The sequence below is a fragment of the Pomacea canaliculata genome, linkage group LG8, assembly GCF_003073045.1.
Source record: "Pomacea canaliculata isolate SZHN2017 linkage group LG8, ASM307304v1, whole genome shotgun sequence".
NCBI classification, from domain to species: domain Eukaryota; kingdom Metazoa; phylum Mollusca; class Gastropoda; order Architaenioglossa; family Ampullariidae; genus Pomacea; species Pomacea canaliculata.
The window spans coordinates 21,593,057-21,612,638 of record NC_037597.1 but is presented as its reverse complement, the minus strand read 5'-3'; the positions used below and the strand labels follow the sequence as shown (position 1 = coordinate 21,612,638).

General features: G+C 44.9%; 1 protein-coding gene across 1 annotated transcript; it reads right to left on the bottom strand.

The window, feature by feature from the left end:
- Positions 1 to 552: 552 nt before the first annotated feature.
- On the bottom strand, positions 553 to 19,300 carry LOC112570970 (globin-3-like). The gene is made up of 3 exons (XM_025249730.1): positions 18,979 to 19,300; positions 7,402 to 7,630; positions 553 to 2,015 (listed from the first exon to the last, which is right to left on the bottom strand). The coding sequence occupies exons 1-3, from the start codon at positions 19,122 to 19,124 to the stop codon at positions 1,875 to 1,877; spliced, it is 516 nt and encodes a 171-aa protein (XP_025105515.1). The 5' UTR covers positions 19,125 to 19,300; the 3' UTR covers positions 553 to 1,874.
- Positions 19,301 to 19,582: the final 282 nt, after the last annotated feature.

The window sequence follows — 19,582 nt, the reverse complement described above, 5'->3', positions numbered from 1 at the left end:
CTTACACCCTCGCCACGTCCTCTCAGGGCCTCCTGGTAGCCAGGCGTTCAGTCCCGGCAGGAATGTGTGAGAGCAGGCGCCATGTTGGAAGTCCTACGGGACTAATTAACGGCTTCTCCCACCCACCCCCAGGCTTGTGTTGTTCTTCACGTCCCTCCCCTGTCCCCCAACTCTGTAAACAGCCCGCCAAAATGTTTGTGTTTAGGACAGAGACATACACGCGATCTGTCTGTTGGCCATTTGAATGCAAGAGGCTACAGTCCGTTAGTACCCTTATAGCCACCCCGTTCTTAAAGGACACCAGCAGCGATTAGAACAAACAACGGAATATTGACAGCACTGTGTTTGCTTTCAACTACAATGACTTCACTGTTGTTACTTCCCCTATTTCCATAATTATCATCTGCCTAAGATGACACTCGTTATTACGTAGCCATACTGCGCTCGCTCGTTGACACCCTTGTGCGCGCGGACACATGTACGCACGCACCCACACCCACGAAGATACAGGCTTGCACAGAAAGACAAAAATAATACGATAATATACATAACTTATGGTGACAAGGAAACTTTAATGTCCCACTCTGCAACATTTATACAGATCAGAAGGGTGGTGAAAATGGCAATCAGGGTAGGAAATGTAGCCGGGTGGAGAAATGTGTACAACGAAGGAGTGACAACTGTCACATGATTTCTCTTACAGCACACAAATATCAAATACTCTTTTATATGCTCCTTAACCATCAAACGAATGTAGTGCAAATGACTGTTTCGACTATTAAGTAAATATTATAACCTTTATTTGTGAACTTGTATAGGTGTCACCATTTTGTTTCCTGTGTCACTGAACCTCACATGACTGGATTTACGAAAATCTCAGGCACAATAAAAGCAAAATCTGTAATTCACTAATCATGAAGTGTCAAGTGCTTTTACCAACAACCGTCCAGTTCCCCATCTTCCTAATGTTTACTTGGTGCTAAGTTTTTAAAAGCATGACATCTGTTGTCGCGTTTAGCAAGCAAACAGTTTAACACAAAGATACCAAGATCACAGACTCACGAAAATGTACACACATGCGCGCACGCATGCACGCACACAGATATGTTCTCTCATTTGTATATAATTATATCCTCTCTCAGCACAACCTGTGAGAACCTAAAGCAAGTAAACATATCAGCAGAGCAATGACAAATCAGCCACTATACAGCTGGAAAGAACTAACCCACCACTCCATGAAAGCATGCTCGCACTCACATGAGAACAGCACGAAGGCTTCAAGAAAACACACATCACAGTCAAGCTCGCTCCACAGACCAACAGCAGTCTGACGCCAGGAACGCTCACTAGTGTCCGCAACACAACGATGGACAACAGCAGTCTGACGCTCGGCACCACCTCTTGCGTGCGGTGCGGAGAGAGAGAGAAGAAGAAAAAGAAAGGCTTGCCAAGAGGTGCTTTGGCTTTTCCCAAGTGCGGCTGACCATCTGCCAGTGCTTTCAGCCCATTCTCTCCGTTTCATTTTTTCAATGTCAAACACGACAGGTTAATCACTTGAAGGCGCGTATGTAGCACAAAAAATGTGAGAAACCAGTAAGTCTCTCTGTCTCTCGCTCTTTCTCTCTCTCTGCCTCTCTTGCTCTAAGCTTAATGAAGACATTGAAGAGAAGGTTGATAACGTAAAGAGCTAGCCACTCTCACACACTATGCACCTCGTGCCTAGTCCTTCCGTTCGGGTTCACTTATCCGTGTCCGTGGCGCTGTGCACTGCTCAGCACCGCTGTGCTCTTGCTGTGGTCAGTCGTGCTGGTCTCTGGTGGAGAGAAAAAAAAAAGGATGCGCGCGCAGCTCGTTGCACTCGGCCCAGCCGAGCATCATGACGCCAGGGCGCGGTGACCGCGGACGAGTTTCTCCAGGAGGTATTTGATAGTGATGCGGTAGATGCCGTCCATGTTGTCTGTGTAACGGTCCCCCAGTGTTATTCGCACCGCGTCCAGGAAAGGCTGCTCGATATCCTGCAAACACAACAATCGTAAACAGGGTTAGACTGTCCTCACACCGCCACACATCCTACAAGTATGACTATCGGAAGCAGGATTAGACATCCCTATCTTGGAAATACAACACGATGGCATCGCACTCAGGTGACTGCCGCATTTGTTTGTTGCGGCCCATAAAGGAACAACAAGGAATAAAATAACAACAATCGCAGACACCACTAAACCACTCAGATGATTGGCACATATCCTGTAAGTACCAAAACACGTCATTAGGCTATAAATATATTCTGCAAGCACAACACGAATGCCATTTCACCACTGTTCACCAGTTCCATCTGAACTTTCCTACTCTGGATAAAAAACTTCGACCTCCATATTTAGCTTCAGATCGTTGCTTTTGTATTTCAGGAGACAAATCAAGACTCGTCACGTGGAGAAGTGTAGGTGTGATGTATGAAGCGCCTATATCGTAGTCTCGGTCTTTCCACAAATACTGGGGGACTTTTAGAATCCAAGCGGTCCATTGATTCGGATGTCAAGTCGGTGTACACAGTCCGGGATAAGGAATATTATATTTAGATGTCAAGTCGGTATATTATTATTTAGAAAGGATGAAGATCCATACATACAGCAGTAATGACTATTAAGAAATGTAAATGTTCTGATTCTGAAAAACATCTTTTTGACCTATTATTATTATTTCTCTCATTAATTATGATTTCCAATATAAATTGTTGCTTTCCCTTTAAATCGTTTAATCATAATTTTCCTGTTTTGGTTTGTATTCATTTGTTTTAAATGTTATCCTGTCATACACTTGTCCTAAATAAATGTTTACATTTTGACATCAATGACTTGTCTTTAGTCAAGATACTTCCACATCCAATGTATTTTGAATTGCTCGTGCATAAAATGCTGGGATTGGTACTATGTGATCGAACACTTCTTTTCCGGCGAATAAATTGTTTTATTTGTTTGATGCGTTTCAAGCCGATCCATTGAAAAAGAGATACTTCCGGCAAATTTCTTAGTTTATAGGTGCACGGACACAATTCACAAATTACATTAAATATTCAACTATTCAAATTTCTGATACTTCCAAGCAAATTCGCTTCACACACACACACACATCTACACTTCGTACATCAAGCCCCAGGAGAGTCCTTGAAACAAGAACAGGAAAACTGGGGAGAGAGAGAGGAGTTTTTACAAAGCCAGAGCAATCATTACCATAGCAACAGCACGGCGGTCTCCAACCAAAGAGGGAAGCAACGGTTCAGGTAGCTAGAGCATTAAAACTAGTCGCCAGTCCCGACGGCCATGACAGCAGCACCCACAGACATAGTAGCCCCCCCCCCAACAGCGCGATGGAACTCAGTCATCAGGACAACAAAACGATTACTGGAATGCCACTTTTTGATGGTAATTTCAAACCATTTCAACTGTCGATATATTTAACATATACATCATGCCATGTCACGAACTCTTCAAGTCTAGACATGGCGGCACCAGTGGCAAGTTCGACTGTTCACACAACAAGCGTCATACTCCCATGTTACAAATTTATTCTTACTTTTGTTATTTTTGACTTGTTTGCTTCAAGAAGACAAGATAATCTTTTATAATAATGTTGTGGATCTCTCTCTCTTCTCTTTCCCTCCCAAACTCTATCGTTAGGACGGTATGTTCTGACCTCTGACCTATTAAGATGTGATCTACACCTATTTCCCGCTACCCTGTTGTCGAGATGAGAACCCCAGCCCTCCTGTTCCTGCATCATGACATCAAGCTCGTGTCTAGGCCATGACTACAGTTTACTTCAAGCAGTGTTGACCATGGTAGAAAATCACACGCAGGACGGGGTCTGCTGTCGGAATGGCGTCCGTCGTATGGCCCCAGTCTATCGATTCCCACAGATCGCTGCCATTTGAAAGCAGACGTGCAAGATCACATTTTAAAATGAAACAAAATCAATTCCTCATCGCCGCCCTGCTTTATTCTCAGCCCCTCTGTCCTTTGGTTTATTCGCACTTCCATCATGATTAAATGAATGTCATCAGCCATTTCCTTCGTCCGAACCTTTTTTGTTATTGTTTGAACGAAAGAGAAAAAAACCTCCGTGCACGCAGCGAGATGCTCTAAACAGTTAAAAGCAAATTATACTAAAACTCGTCTGCAAAGTTGTAAAATTTAACAAGATATTTTGTATCGACAGCACCCAAGTAACCAGACGGGGACGCATCACATTCAATTCCATCGGTAAACTATTTTCCCGTTACTACCCCCATATCCCCCAAGGAAATGACCCTGACTGAATATTCCACACTACACTATTCTTAAAAAATGAGGTCCTCTCGGGGTTCGTTCTTGCCCATGAGGATCAAACGCTGTGGCAGATGACTGTTCGCGTGACTCCGGCCAACTCAATGCAATTGTGTTAGTGGACAAAGTGTGTGGGTGTGTGGGGAGGGGGGGGGGCAAGCACACAGGTGGCGCACTTTGCTGAAGCAGGTCGGGGAGACCTTTGACACGAGACGATGGAATGGGGATGATCAAACGAAGGTGGCTGTACCAGGGTGTGACCTGGTAGTGTCCTGACTTGCTGTCGACTGCTGCCTAGCACGCACCCAAACGTATCCATGTGTGTCCGTGGATGACTGGTGTTATGTCAGTGTCAGACTCTTGGGAATGACTAGTGCCATGACAGTCTGAAAGTCATGCCAGCTGCTGTGATGCGTCAAAGTCGGGTGAGTGACTGCACGCTTCCAACTTGACCATCTTGACACTCAAAACCAAGTTCATCAACTAATAGAGGCGGGCTCATCGGCAGTTAGTGGACCAGTCAACCACGAAACCATGGGGGAGGGGTCGAAAAAAAAGCATCGTTCATACTTCTATACATGTATCCAGCCAGGCAGCCAGCCAGCCCTTCACACATCACTCCAATTACTTATTTGTACGTACACGCACACGCGTGCAAAACATCGCTCGCAGCACAAAGCCATCTTAATCATGGTTACATCTACAGCTCTCGCCGACATGGTATGTGCGGTCACAGCTGGCAGACAACAAGGTTTGAGCACCGACACCAAGACACGCAGCAGGGGTCGCCATGACCTGAGCCTGTGTAGGTAGCCGCCTGCCGACGAACCTGGTAGCTGTAGTTCGCAAAAAGGATGCAGCGGATAGGAGCTAGATGCTAGCAGCGAACCACGCAGCACTACAGAGGGGAGTGTCCCCGGCTTGTACACATGCTCGTACACATATACGCACTCATTGCACCCTCTCTCTGTAAACCTACACCTACTCTGTAAGAACTTCAACGCGCTACCTCTTAACAGTCGTCAGACAGAAGGGAGGGGAGGACTGGACGATGGTTTGTTTGTGCACGTACAGTCTTCACTTTTGCCTTCCTCCTTCCCTGGTCGCTGAAAGCCGATTTGAGCTGAACAAATGTGGTCGAAGACGGCGAGGAGATTTCGGCGAAGATGCGTTGTGTGTCGTGGCACGTGCGATAAAGTCCCCCTGCAAGTGGCGCCACCCTCGGCACTGGTGAGGACGACAGACAGATCGTTACCATCGGCTGCTTCACATACACCACACACACACAGTATATATATACACACACCGAGTTTGGTCTAGGAGCTGAGTGCTGGTGACACGGGAAATGGTGAATACTATCACCCGAACTTGTGAATAAGGGGGATGAAATGTGAGAAATGAAAAGAGTATGTAGACAAGAGATGTAATTAGTAATCAACATCTATTTCAACTGCTTCACGGCGAAAGAGCGTTGTTAATTTTGCATTGGACAGTGAAGTACAACCTTGATGAGAGATTAATCGCAGATTGATGACTCTCTCGAATCCCCTTTCTCTCTCCGTGTGTCTTGCCATACCTTCACAAGGCGTCATGTGATTACGTGCCGGATGTTGTCCATGTGGATGACCATCCGTCCCTCAGTATACTCGATTTTTCTCTTACTCTCTCTCTGCCCCCTCCGAATTCACGGCCTCTTTCTTTGTTTCCCCAACTCACTCTTACCCACCCAACCTATCCCTCTAACTCACTGTCGCTTTCACCTTCTCTGCCCGCTAACTCACTGTCTGTCTCTTCTAGTCTCACTGCCTAATATTTGTGCTTTGTCCCCCTTCTCTCAAACATCTCTCTCTCATCTTAACCAGCTGGTTTAATCATGCACTCGGTTAACCATTAACACGGTTTTATGGTCGGCTGAACAGTGTGGCTGCACAACAGTATTTATAAAAAGCAACTCTTTGAGGTTTCACAAACAGGAGATGATTGCCGCCAGAGGACGCCTCACGCAGACGATTGCCTGGCGGCGATAGAAAACTCGGTGGATTATAAGACGAAAACTCGGCTACAAAACCACAAGGGACTCTAATTGAAACAGATGCATCATGTGTGCCCTTGCCACGCATTTGCTGAAAAGCACTCTGATAGTGAGACCACTCCTGCAAAAGTCTGGAACGCCCAAAACAAAATAAACCCACTATTCACCTGCAGAGCTGTCTACCTGTAATAACCTTCTCCCGCTGGCTGAAGCAACAAAACACCTTTCTTAACCTTAGTAGCGAACATGCGCAGAAGCATTTTTGCAGACCGCCAGCAAGTTACTCTGGGAGGGAGGAGACGGAGGAGGAGGGGAAGGTCGGTAGACGCTTTCTTATCTGCCTTAAAGACAGAAGAGCTAGCTGCAAAACAACAAACTTCTTTGACGGGGCACGAGAAGAGGTTAGCATGAGGTCACGTGATTGTCCAGCTTTCATAATTTCATTTTCAGGCTCTGATAGGTCCCGATATACATAAAGGCGTCTGTCTAGTTTTTTTCCCTGCAAGAATGTTCATGTGCGTGTTTGTATATAAGTGATTTCATATATATGAATATATCTATTATGTATACGTTTCTGCTGTTGTAATAAAATAATCAATAAGTAAATACCACTAGAACAAACTATGGTCCACAACTTAAACTTCAAGATAAAAATCAGCGCCGTTACGTGAAGCTGCGCACGCATCTGTGTAGCGGATGTAGATGTAGAATGCCATCTAGAACGTTCTGAGGGCAAAATGCTAGTGCATCGGCATAAAGGGTCTTTTCAAAGACGAGGGGTGGCCTGGGACGCTGGCCAAGAAGGATTTTCTCGTCACCCATAATATTTTTATTTGGAATCCCTCTTCCATTCCCCCCACCCCCAAGAAAAAAAAAGTCGGGACTGCCACTGTCTTCTCAACGGCCTTCACTTCCATCCTGTCGGCGAGGAACCAAATTTTGTTTTATTTAGCAATTAATCATCACGTAATGTAATTAAAATATGCTACCACCGCTGTCAGCTGTGCAATAAACAAATAAAAGCAACCATCCACGACCGACGCTTACCCAGAACATGTCTGAGACAAAGCCCTCGATGGAGGAATGTTTCTTGGCCGCCCGGCACAGGATCTCGTCTGTGCCATCCACGTTCTCGATGGCGTTGATGGCGTCATCGAAGACGGCCATGACCCTGCCGGCGTGCTTCTCCATGGCCTCGCTGACCCGCAGCTCGTCCACTGGCACGCCCCTCAGCTCTCGGAACAGTCGTTGTAGCGGGGGCTTGCTACGGAACAGCCTGCACGACACAGCGAAAGTGGCATTAAACGGCAGCGGAGGAGGTGTGGGAGGAGGAGGAGACTTACATGAACATATCTCGAGAAGAAGGAATACAGAAAAAATTAAAAAAAAACTTTCGTGTCCAGATCATAAATTCTCTCACTCATATTCTCTCTCTCTCTCTCACAAAAAAAAAAAAAATGTACGTGCACACAGCAACGCACGCATCCATATGCATAACTTTCACACACACACACACACTTGAATTGTTTGGTATCCTACGTGTAAGTGAATATGTATTTCTGTTACTCAGTTTACTGTTTTTGTGTGAGTACTTGTTTCTTTTAGATTTTTATAATTTCGAATTAAATCAGGCTTAACCTTTAGACCAGCGGTTCTCAACCTTTTACATGTGGCGACCCCCCTGACGAACACCGGTACGTCCGCGACCCCCCTTAGCCAGCTAGGTCGGTGGAAGAGCGGGGGGGGGGGGGCAGCTTTAGCTAACCTCGAACGCAGCGTCGAGGAAATCAATGCAATTCAACAACGGAAGAGCAAAGTTCGTATCTGCAAGAAGTATAACTGTTAATGAAATTTTACTAAAGCTAATAAATATTAATTTTATTGGACACTCTCTTTGATTAATGAGAAGGTTGAGCCTGCTTGCTGTTGCATAGAGAAGCGAACCTGTGTGCGATGTTCGTACCCACTGCTATTCGCAGCTCAGCCTCTGCGTCCACACGATTTCTGTATTGAGACTTCAGTGCTGCCAATGCTGAAAATCCTTGCTCACACATATAAGAAGTTGAAAATGGCAGCAGAACTTTCATTGCTTTCTCAGAAAGGAGAGGATATTCACCGTTGATGCTAATCCAGAATGTTGTCACTGGTGTTGTGTGGAAGACCATTTTCAGGGATTGGTCACTCGAAAGGTCGATGAGCTGCTCTTCTTCTTGCGTGGACAACCCGCTTGTGCTAGATCAGCCACAAATGGATTACGAATCCAATCGTATTTAGTCACATCAATTTCAGCGAAATAATGCTGAAACCTTTCTTGCAGTCCGTTTAGATGGGCAATAATTACCTTCTTCACCTGATCAAGATTCAAGTTGTCAGCCTTGCACTTACACAAGCACGGAAACATATCAAAAATATTTTCTTGGCGTATCTTTTGCGTCCACAACGAAATTTTTCGGACGAAAGCATTCATCTTGTCAGTTGTTTGTAATATGGTGGTGTAATATAGGGGAGTCAGCGATGAGAGATTGGGGGAGAAAGAGGGCAAAAGGCGAGAGGAGGGAGATTGGAGGCTTAATTGTTGAGAGGGGGATTGTGTTTTGAGTTTTGGAAGTGAGAAGTCACTGCATGCCGAGACAGTGTACTTGAATAGGAAGAAGAGATTTGGAGTTTGAGCCCCCGCACCACTCGGTTACACAATGTAAACTAATTTCACTAATACCAGTATAAGAAACTTTTTTTAAAAAATGACCACCTTCGCGACCCCCTTGTAGGCACGTCGCGACCCCCCAGGGGGTCGCGACCCACAGGTTGAGAACCGCTGCTTTAGACGAAAGAGGCGTGTGAATGAAGCCGAACACATACTGGAATTCAGACTAAAAGCTAAAGTTTTATAAAAGATTAGGGAGACATCCCCATGTGGTGCTTTGGAGAAACGGACTTCTAAGCTCTGAAGGACTACACAACATTTCGTTTTTGAAAGTAAGCTCAAAGAAACAATTTAACTCCTTTTCGGATGCTTTTAGCTGATTTATTTCTGCTTTTTCATTTCATTTTTCATTTTTTTAAATCCACTGAGGACGATCGTGCTTTTTAACTGGAAAAGGAATTTCGATCTGGTTCTGTGGCAGGGAAAGTACAGGCTGTCCATTAACCCGGAAGACCGTTTACACGCCCTACTTTGCCACGGCCTAGATGTACGAGAACTAACAGGTCTCACTTTCATACCTACAGCTTACAGTAGTCAGAGAGAAACACGTGTGGAGAAGGACAATCAAATGCCAACCTTACAACCTTTCGTTTTAAGCGGCAGTCGCTTAGGTAGTTCTTCATTTATGTTTTGGCCGGCTTGATAGCTGTAAATTTGTAGAAGAAAGTACGCGCAAGTCATTTTTATTTTTTAAAGGAAATTATTTCTCCCATCCACACATACATCTGTGTGTTTAGAGATCCCCGTTCCCCACTCACACACCACCCGCTCAGAAAAAATGTCGGTCTTCCATTTGGATCATGGCTGACCCGCACGGTAATTGATGCTGGCAGCGGAGATGGGGGTGGATGCAATCTGGGATCGGTTGCAGGCTGAAGGAAATAAGGCCGTCCCGACCTGCGGCCCGTGCTGTGCCTTCTGTTCACATCCCTGCAGCTGCAACAACGCCGTCTGTTAGCGGCCTGCCGTACAGCAGGTAATCACCCGCCCACCCGCTGCCACCCGCCCGCACGCACACAGTGGAGGCGTAGTAGACTCTGGCAGCAAGGTCAGCGGACAGGACAGCCGCCACCCGACAATTACTCGCCTGCATTTGATTGCGGCCGAGAAAAAGAAGAGGATATATTGTCAACGAATTCTGAGACAACGGTCGAAATAAAAGGACCTGGCTACTGCACTGAGTGATTGCCTGACTGATTTAGACGGATTGATTGACTGATTGATTGGAAGTAGCCTAAGAAAGAAAGATTGAGGATCCTTGAGGTTCCAAACATGGAGGAATATATCCAGGCACAAAACATGTTACTAACCTATAGCGACAATGCACCATAGAGACAAGCATGCTACTAAATCATGGCGGAATTCAAAGCTAGCCACATATATAATAAAGCCTCTCATGGCAAGCTGGGGTCTGCAAACATACAACTGTAATCAAGAATGGACACGGTTCAAAGAGGCAAACAGCTTTCAGTACTTGGGATCCACCCCCTCCAAGGACGGCAGTTACACAACGGATATCTGTTTCAGAATCGTGACAACAACGGCAATGGCCAGGTAGACAGACATTAATGTTTTGAATCGTAAACCGATTTTTGGTCGTTTTTTTTCATTGTACTCAGTCCTTCAAAGTGGTTGAAAACCATAAATAATAGAATAAAATATTCGTATTCTTATCGAATTCATCCGAATCTCTATATAATCCATGCTCATCAACATGAACACATTTTAATAGATAATTGGAAAAAAGATTAAGTTATCCCACAGTTTTATAGACGTGCGGGTATTAAACTCATCGTGTTTAGGACACGGCTCATGAAAAGTGAAGCCTAGTCTTCCATTTCTGCCGTCAGGACCTCCCTAAAACATCAGGTCCCCAATTATTACTTGGTGGACAGACAGCTTTACCGTTCGTTAGTCCCACTAAGCTTCGGAAATCTTCTGCTACAAAGTTCACACACTCTCTCTCACACACACTCTCTCGCACTCTCTCTCTCACACTCTCTCTCACACTCTCTCTCTCACACTCTCTCTCACACTCTCTCTCTCACACTCTCTCTCTCACACTCTCTCTCACACACACACACATAGACAAACACTCATAATCACGGTTTGCACAGTCATTAAAGACAGCTTATATATATAAAAAATCTATTTATATATATATAAAAAATCTATTCTAAATACATGTATTCTACTTTTTAAAAATGAGTCAGATCGTTAAATCTCGTCTAGAAAAGACGCCCCAGGCCTGCGGGGAATAAATTCTATTTACTATTCACGACCTGGCAAAGCAAATGACCTGTCCTTACGCCTACATTAGTGTCTTGGACTGTACACTGAGTAGATGAGGAACGAAGAAAATAGTGACACAATGACACCATCATTACAACTGATAAGACCAGACCTGGGCAAAGGCCGGCCCGCGGGCCGGATCCGGCCCGCCTCCTGTCTGACCGGCTCGCCCGCTGGCCCGCTCGCCAGTATATATACTGTATATACAGTATTGGGTAAAACTGAGTTAACTATATTAGTCCGGCCCTCTAAAACCATCCCAGTTTCTCATGCGGCCCTTTGGGAAAATTAATTGCCCACCCCTGGATAAGACGAAGCGTCTGTCAGGCAGCGGTTCTGTCACCAGACACCAAATCTTCCCCTCTGCGTATAGAACATCACATCGCTATAATTACAACCGTCAGACCACCTTTGCGAGTGAGTGAGCGAGAGAACGACAGGGTGAGAGATCAATTCAATCAAGGTCCATTGACCTACAGAAGGCGATAACACACATCAATAATGCAACAACTGATCAGCAAAGATTTCGACCTTCTCCCATGGATGTCGTTCGAGAGGGTATCTATGCGAGAATGAATGAGTGGGAGGGGAAAAAGTTTTAGAACCGATTGTGATGAGCAAGAGTAAGACCAGCGACCTCCATTCGAACAGTTTACAGAAGATGGGATAGGGAAAAATAAAATAGAACAAACAAAGTCATCTTTTCAAGTTAATGACATCTGTCCCATATGTGTGCGCGAGTGTGGGTGTGTGCAAGAGAAAGAGAGAGAGATTGACAAAAACAGAGTAAAAGAGAGGTTAAACCAGTTTCAGCACTTGTTTCACTATTTGATTACACAAGTCAATCACTGAATTGAATAAGCTGGGCTCAAATAAAGTGATCCAAAGCTGACAATGAAATCAAAGGTGGAAAAGTTCTTGGCAGAAATCAATCTCAGGACAAACAGTGGCCTCCCCGAGGAAATGCCGAGTAACCCTGCTAGTACATCTACAGTGACATCTTCATCGCAACAGTCTTCTACATGCTGACGCCAGTAGCTTCTTGACCTTTAATGACATGACAAAGTGGAGAAGGTGCAACGTACGTCTATTTTCATCTTGCTGTCATGCCCCCGACTCACCCAAGATGAAAAATACTTTTTATTTTCTTAGCTTTTACTTTCCACGCTTCTTTCGCAGAAGGGAATGTTTTCGAAAGGTCAGTATGTCAGGCACGGATCTCTTTGGCAGATGTTTATTTTTGGTTTCTTCCGGCCAGAAAAATAAAACACTGACTTGCGTGATAAAATATATTAAACAGACATGGACATATACTGCTCAATGGAAAGGCCACTTCTCATTTTCCTTTCTTTTTATTTATCGTGTCTCAACCAAGAGTAAAAAAATCCTTCAAAAATTTTTTTAATGAATCTGTTGCGAGGGTGAACACAGACAACTATTAAGAAATGTCGACCATAGTCATTCCAACGATGAGCGCTGCTCGCGTGTTTACTACGTTACGACAACAGCATCCAACGGACGTAGTGCCACACACGTAATTACGTGGGTAATACGTGGCATGAGGACGTCAGACACGTCGACTTAATCGCAAGCCATCAACACGCTCACAATTTAATTAGCAGCCAGCGGGGAGTTAAAGTTCTCAGCAGAGCTCATTACGCTCTCGTCGATGCTAGAGGTGGGTAAAGACTATTACCTGTGTCACGGGGACATGATAGGCGGAGAAACATTACCATCCCGCACCTCATTAAAAATGAAACGGAGCCCCATAAAAACACGTGTTGCAGCCAGCCGTATAACCAACCTTTACTTTGTTTACTTTATCCCACCAACTTCTTTCGACATGCTTGACTGCTAAATGTGAAGTGTAGTTGTTTTCAGAATTTGTTTTCATTTCACATAGGTTAATTTGATTGAAATTTAATTTATCAAATATGATTTGGCGATAGAAATTGGCAGACCGTAATATTTTAACACTGAGTACAAAACTAATAAATAATGCGGCTGGCATGTCTGATGGAGTCGTGGGAGACGGCTGCCTTCAAAGGCCAGCCTGGCGGCATCATGGCGTGCAGCATGACTAATCAATCTGTTTGGATATCGTCTGGTTACTGTGCTGAAGGATTTTAATCCCTAAAACGGTGTACGGTTCTTTAAAATTGTTAGATAAGGACACGTTCCCCAACTTAAAAGGAATTTGCCTCAGGAAATGTGATTTTTGCGAACACACTATTCTGATCACGAAGTATAGCAGATGACGAATGGACATCTGACCGCGGTTCTGTGACTTGCCACATCACAGTCAAATCTTGTAAGTATGGTGAGCAAATTCCCTTTTTAAAAGTCGGTATGTGAACACCATTATGTGCTCATTTTTTTTTTCGTCTCATTTTCACTAGGTTTGTTGTGGCACTAGGCTTGGTATGCTACCAGACCACCTTTGAGACCGACCCACAAAACCGAAAATTTTGTCTACCCCTTCTTTATCCTGTATTGTGCTTTCGTTTCTGGCAAATTCCGCGTTGTAATGTCCCCATCCTCAATCTCCACTTATGCTGCACCTTGGTGCTTATGTACAATACTCTTCTCTCTCATATCCATGACCATCTTTATTTAGTCTATTTTTAACTTGCGCGAGGAGTGGCGAGGGGGAAGAGAGAGTGGAGGGTGCGCTCTTATTCACCATTCATATGGCTTTGATTAGCTCACCGTCGATCAGCCATATTGTTTACCAAAGGAATGCCTTGTCTATAAAAGAGACTGACAGTCCCGGGTCATGTGTTATACTCGTCATTATCTCAAACAGCTTCTCAGAACTTTACCCAGAGTTTTGCTGGCACAAAATACTGGCCGTGCTGCAGTAATATTTGTTTATGGACTGTCTTAGGGGCTGGACGGAGCGAACACTATTAAGCTGCTCTTTCAACGCATGCAAAAATAACGATGCTGTTAGCATGTGGGAGGAATGGATCAGTGATGAATAAAGCCCCCTGCTGTTGCATTCACACGTAAAAGCTTTAAAGTTTTTTGTACTTTTACCAGTATTCGGCATTAGACTTTGAAGACAGGCGGACTTCTAAAGTCTGTGGAATCATCATCGGGCTTTCTATAATGTACCGCTTCTATTGTTGCCCACCATCATTAATTACTGTGCATCCTGTCAGGGTTGTTTTTGCTGCTTTCGGTATTCTATTACACAACTGTAGGGTCTAGCGAACGGCAGCTTGAAACAGTAAATGGAACGATTCTTCGAATCGCTGGATTTTTTGAAAGGCAGACCTTCCTTCTTCCTCTGTGAACACACATTACATTTGAGTGTAAGTGAGAGGCGGATGGCGGATACAAGGCTCGAGAAATAAAGCGGTGATGCAAGACAAGTAGAGAATGAGACAGACACGGTGATTCAGTCTTGGGTTTATTATTTATGACCCATTGCCCCACAGAAAGGGTGTAAACAGCGGTAATATTACAAAGCTGCAGTCGAAAGAATGAAGTAAACATGAATAATTAACAATCAGTATAGTTACATTTTTAGCCTCTTCTACCGATGTAACGATAAACAAACTCGTTACTCCCTGCGTTTCTCTCTCTTTCTCTCTCTCTCACACACACACACAAACAGACAAGAAAACACACACATCCCTCCACATCTACACACGCGCTCGCATGCTCACACTGGCTTGATCCCTCACGTGTTATCGACACATGCGTGAGATAGCCCCGACTCTGATACTCTACCGCAAACGTGCAGGTTACAGACGTCTGTCCGTGTCTAAGAACATCCGGGTGACCTTAAATTAATAATCCGGGGGAGATGGGATGCTGCACCTCCTTATGGAATGCACGCGACGTCGTCTGCGGAGGACCCTGCGATCAGCACTGGCTGCTAGGCGACAAAGTCTCCCTGTAGAAGCCTTACAGATTCGTGACACACATGTGACCCCAAAGTAAAAGGGACTAGCTGCGCAAAGTCGTATTAAAGTTAAAAATGGCGATAAAGCATAGCGGACAGTTTCATTCTCAGCTGCACCACATTCAATGTGCTGGAATTAGGGGTCTAGAAGAAAAACTCGTGTAACTGAGCGTGCGTGATCAATAGGTCGTGACGACCACCAGCAGCTTCCGGTGAAGAGAAGCTGCACAGGACACTAGGCGCTGGCTGCATGGAAGGCTAGCGATCAAGTAAAAGGTTTACATTAAAGCAGGTTAACTCAACGCTTAGCGTCAGTAATGGAGTAGAGCCTAGCGACTTTTTAGCGCACCTGGCGCACTCAGCCCTCGGTATGCAAATACCCGATAGTGGAAATCACAGGGTAAAGAGAGACGCTTTGCTTTTTTGTGAGGTAATTGGCCTTGATTATCTTAAAAAGAAGGAAAATAACTATCATGAACTTAAAAATTAAAAAAAAATGAAGTGGGAGCTCTGTACTTGAATTCTCCGGAGTCAGCACCAGAACGAATAGCGAGGAAACTGGTTTTGACCCCAGATAACGTCACAGGAAAGAGATTATGTTTGTTCCGGGGTGAAACACTCGTTACTGTCTGGCGGAAACACTACACGTTGTTTCGAGATCCTCAATGACCGCGTTTGAGGAGATTCTCGATCGCTGAACGCCTGTTGTGTGACAGGAAAAGAAACTCGATCTTAAGTTGAGGGTTTATTTGTAGCTTTTCTCTCCCCGCTTTGCTGGTACCTGCTTGCTTCTCTCCATAAAGATCTATAAACACTCTCCCCCAAAAAATACTACCCGTCAATCCGGCTAGGCTAACCCTTTCCCCGAATATAATATTACTTCAAACTCTCTGCCGTGAAATGAACTCCAGTGCCTCCCTCCAAGGGAGGATCATCTTTCTTGCAAGCCACCTTGAGGACAGCACACACACACACACGTGTGCGGGAGCCTGACGCAGGTCCCCACACTTGCGCAAGGCACGCCTACCTACTGACAACTAAAAATAACAGACTTCGACCAGCCTTGACCCAAAGCACTAAAAGACATTACCTGTAAATCTGGCCTTGTGTTCACAGACAGCTACGACGAAAAAGATGAAATGACAATAAATATCAAAGGTAGCGCGATGCGCCGTGACGCTGCCTTGGAGTTAGTAGACAATATTTCAAGGAAAGGTTCTAAAGCCCAACAGCATCCCTCACACATCCACGTTACGCCTCCAACACAGGCAAGATGATTCTGCCCACCGAAACGAGACTCATCATCATCGTCGTCGTCGTCGTCGTCATCGCTACCATTGTCATCTTTCTCTTCTTCTTGAAATGAAACTCCGCGACTCGCACCTTCACATTGACGGTGCTGTGCTGTCAGTGAAGGCATTAAACATTGACTACAATATCATTTCAATATAACACTGCAACCACTGGTTAATGAAATACTTTTCCTAACTCTGACCACACATCAGACCGTTCACTTTTCCAGATAATCCAACGAAAACGCCGTTCTAGCTGTCTGATGTGCTTCTTGCAAAGCTGCGACATGCCATTTCCCTGAAGTCGTTTAAGGCACAACTTGAAATTTATCTTTATCGCCTCATTTTCAACAAAAATGCTGTTTCTTGATGCTGATGCTGTGGTCCACACGAAGACACGCTCGTATACACACACCCGCAAACACAAGCTCGCACACACAGACACACGCTTGCATACACTCACTCACCAGTTCACTCAAGGCAGATGTTAAGTGCACAGAAAACGCGTCTACAGCTCCCTCGCCTCTGTAAAACTTGCTATGAGTAATGCACACCTTACTGTGATGTTTACCGTAAAGGCGAGCGAGAAAAAAAAAACATTCTACCTTGTGACAGCGAGAGGGCAGAAACAGATAAAGTGTACCTTGCGGACATAACTGAATAAGATGCATTTAATTCCGATTTTAAATGTTTCACATATCACTGAAAACATCACAAAATCCATGCCAAGCTATACTCAGCATCATGTTCTGCATTTATTTTCTGCAGTTTCTCCGTGAATTTATCCACATTTATTTACTTAATTATCTGCGTAATTAAAAAAAACCCCACTTCAATGGATCATTGACTGGGCGATCTTTAGTTATTAATAGACAGTCTCATAACCCCGCCTCCCACATAAAGCCCCCCCACCAAACCCTTCTTTCATCTTGACATTACTTAGGTTCTTTGCTCGTCTCTGAACATCGACTCTCAAAACAGGCTCTGGTCTTTACAGACTGCAAATTTAAACAAGCTTGAAGCAGGATCGATCTGAGCAAGCCCTCCAGAGAAATCCACTGCATATCACAGATTTTCTTCCCTCATCTGTAGACTTCAACTGCAATGATGAAAGTTCATTACAGTAGATCTTAGTCTGAAAAGGAAATGATGGGGACCTGCCCTGCTCCAGCAGCATCGATAATTTACCTAAGTGATCTTATTGTGTGTTTTACGATGAATCCTCCGTCCATTAGATGACTGTTCTTACGATTAAAACATCATTGAACCTAATAAAATGAGATAAAAATGACAACAATTACCCGTCTCTGAATTGTTTTCTAATTTATGAGTATGTTCTTATGATTCTTTGCTTGTTACAGTTTATGTTTGATTTTTCTTTCCTTTACTCTCTCTCTCTTTCTCACATACATACACGAGCCTGTATACAGTTGTGTTCGTCCGCTTCTGACCAAACCCTTCTCGGACACCGCACTCCAAGGGACGCCACCCATACTTCACTTCCTCTTCCACCCTGTTCCCAGGGAATTAAAATATTGCTTGTGACAAATATACGAGTGCTTGCTGTAAAAGATCAGTGCATACATCCAACGACCTCTCTGGACGACATGTCCAGCTAAAAAAGTGTACCAAAGACAGCTGCCTTGGTCTTAAAGTCGAGCAAACTTGATCACTGTTTATACTGCTGTCCCTCCAGATTTAGTCTTCGCGTGCAAAGCCGCAGTTCGGCCATTTGTCATGCAGATGAATGTGTTCTGTAAGCACTGAACGAAATGACAACATCTTGTGAGACTCCCGTAGGGATCTATTCCGCTACTGAAGTACTGTTGTTATTTTCCCCGCCTTTCCATGGCTAGATCTTTACTGCAAATACTACAAATTTGTATAAAGATGCAACAGCAAACAATCCTCATCGCAAAAAACGTTTACACGTAAGCAAGTAAACATCAGTGTTCTTAGGAGTGTTCCTATACGATTACTCGCACGTGCATGCACGAATGTGTTTGTACTTGGAAGACAGATGGTGTGGCAGGTTACACACCCACGCAATCGGAAACTGAGTCAGGCAACAACAATCCTGTCACGCCACGCGTCAAGACACGAGAAAACCGCGAAGCAATGTGGCGAACTTATTGGACATGACATCAATCAAGAATGTGACAAGAATCTCAATCAAAACACCAACGAACGACCAGCGTGCACTCACTAACTCCAACCCTTCCCTCCCACCGACCACTCCAACAGAACGCGAGAAGTGGAAGTTCCAGTATAAATATTACCAGCACTGTGGCAGCACGACACGATTGATCACAAGTTTGGCAAGGCCCAGATCTAACTGGGTATCGTCTGCTGCGAGGCCGACTGCCATCAAAACACAAAGCAAGCGTGCCCGGCTAACAAGGGGAAATGCCAGCAGCGCTTACCTGATAAACATCTCCACACCAGTATCGTCCAGGCTTCGCTTTACTCCTTTCCAGCTTTTCTTCAATTTGAACACTTGCATGGCCGTGAGAGGAAGACGGGGATCCAACGCAGCTGGCGGAGAGGGCGACATTTCGTCGTCCGCCATTATGCCATGCGCGTGTCAGCTGAAAGACGATTTCACTTCGAGGCTACCGCCTGCTACCGGTCTACTTGTCGACTCCCAAGTTCAGCCGCCCTTAGCGCGGGCAGACACAGAGAGAGAGAGGTTTGTGCCGCTGTACAGAGGCGTGTAGCTCACAGGCAGCAGCTGAGGCTTCCTTGATGTGGCGAGCGTGTGCCAACAACCCATTATACGGGGAATCGATTGAGCCAGCGGAGGGGGAAGAGGGAGTGAGTGTGTGAGTGTGTCGCGGAGCGAGAGGTTCAGGAAATGGATAGTGCAGGTCAGCATGCGATGCAAGACTGGCATCAGTCGACAGGTTCAAGATCCACCGTCTATCAACTTGGAGGAGGAGGAGGACCATCTCTTGTGACGCAGCACATGCTTTAACTGGTTAACTTGATGATTCATAACCTATTTTCTTACCCTCTAGTTCGATGATG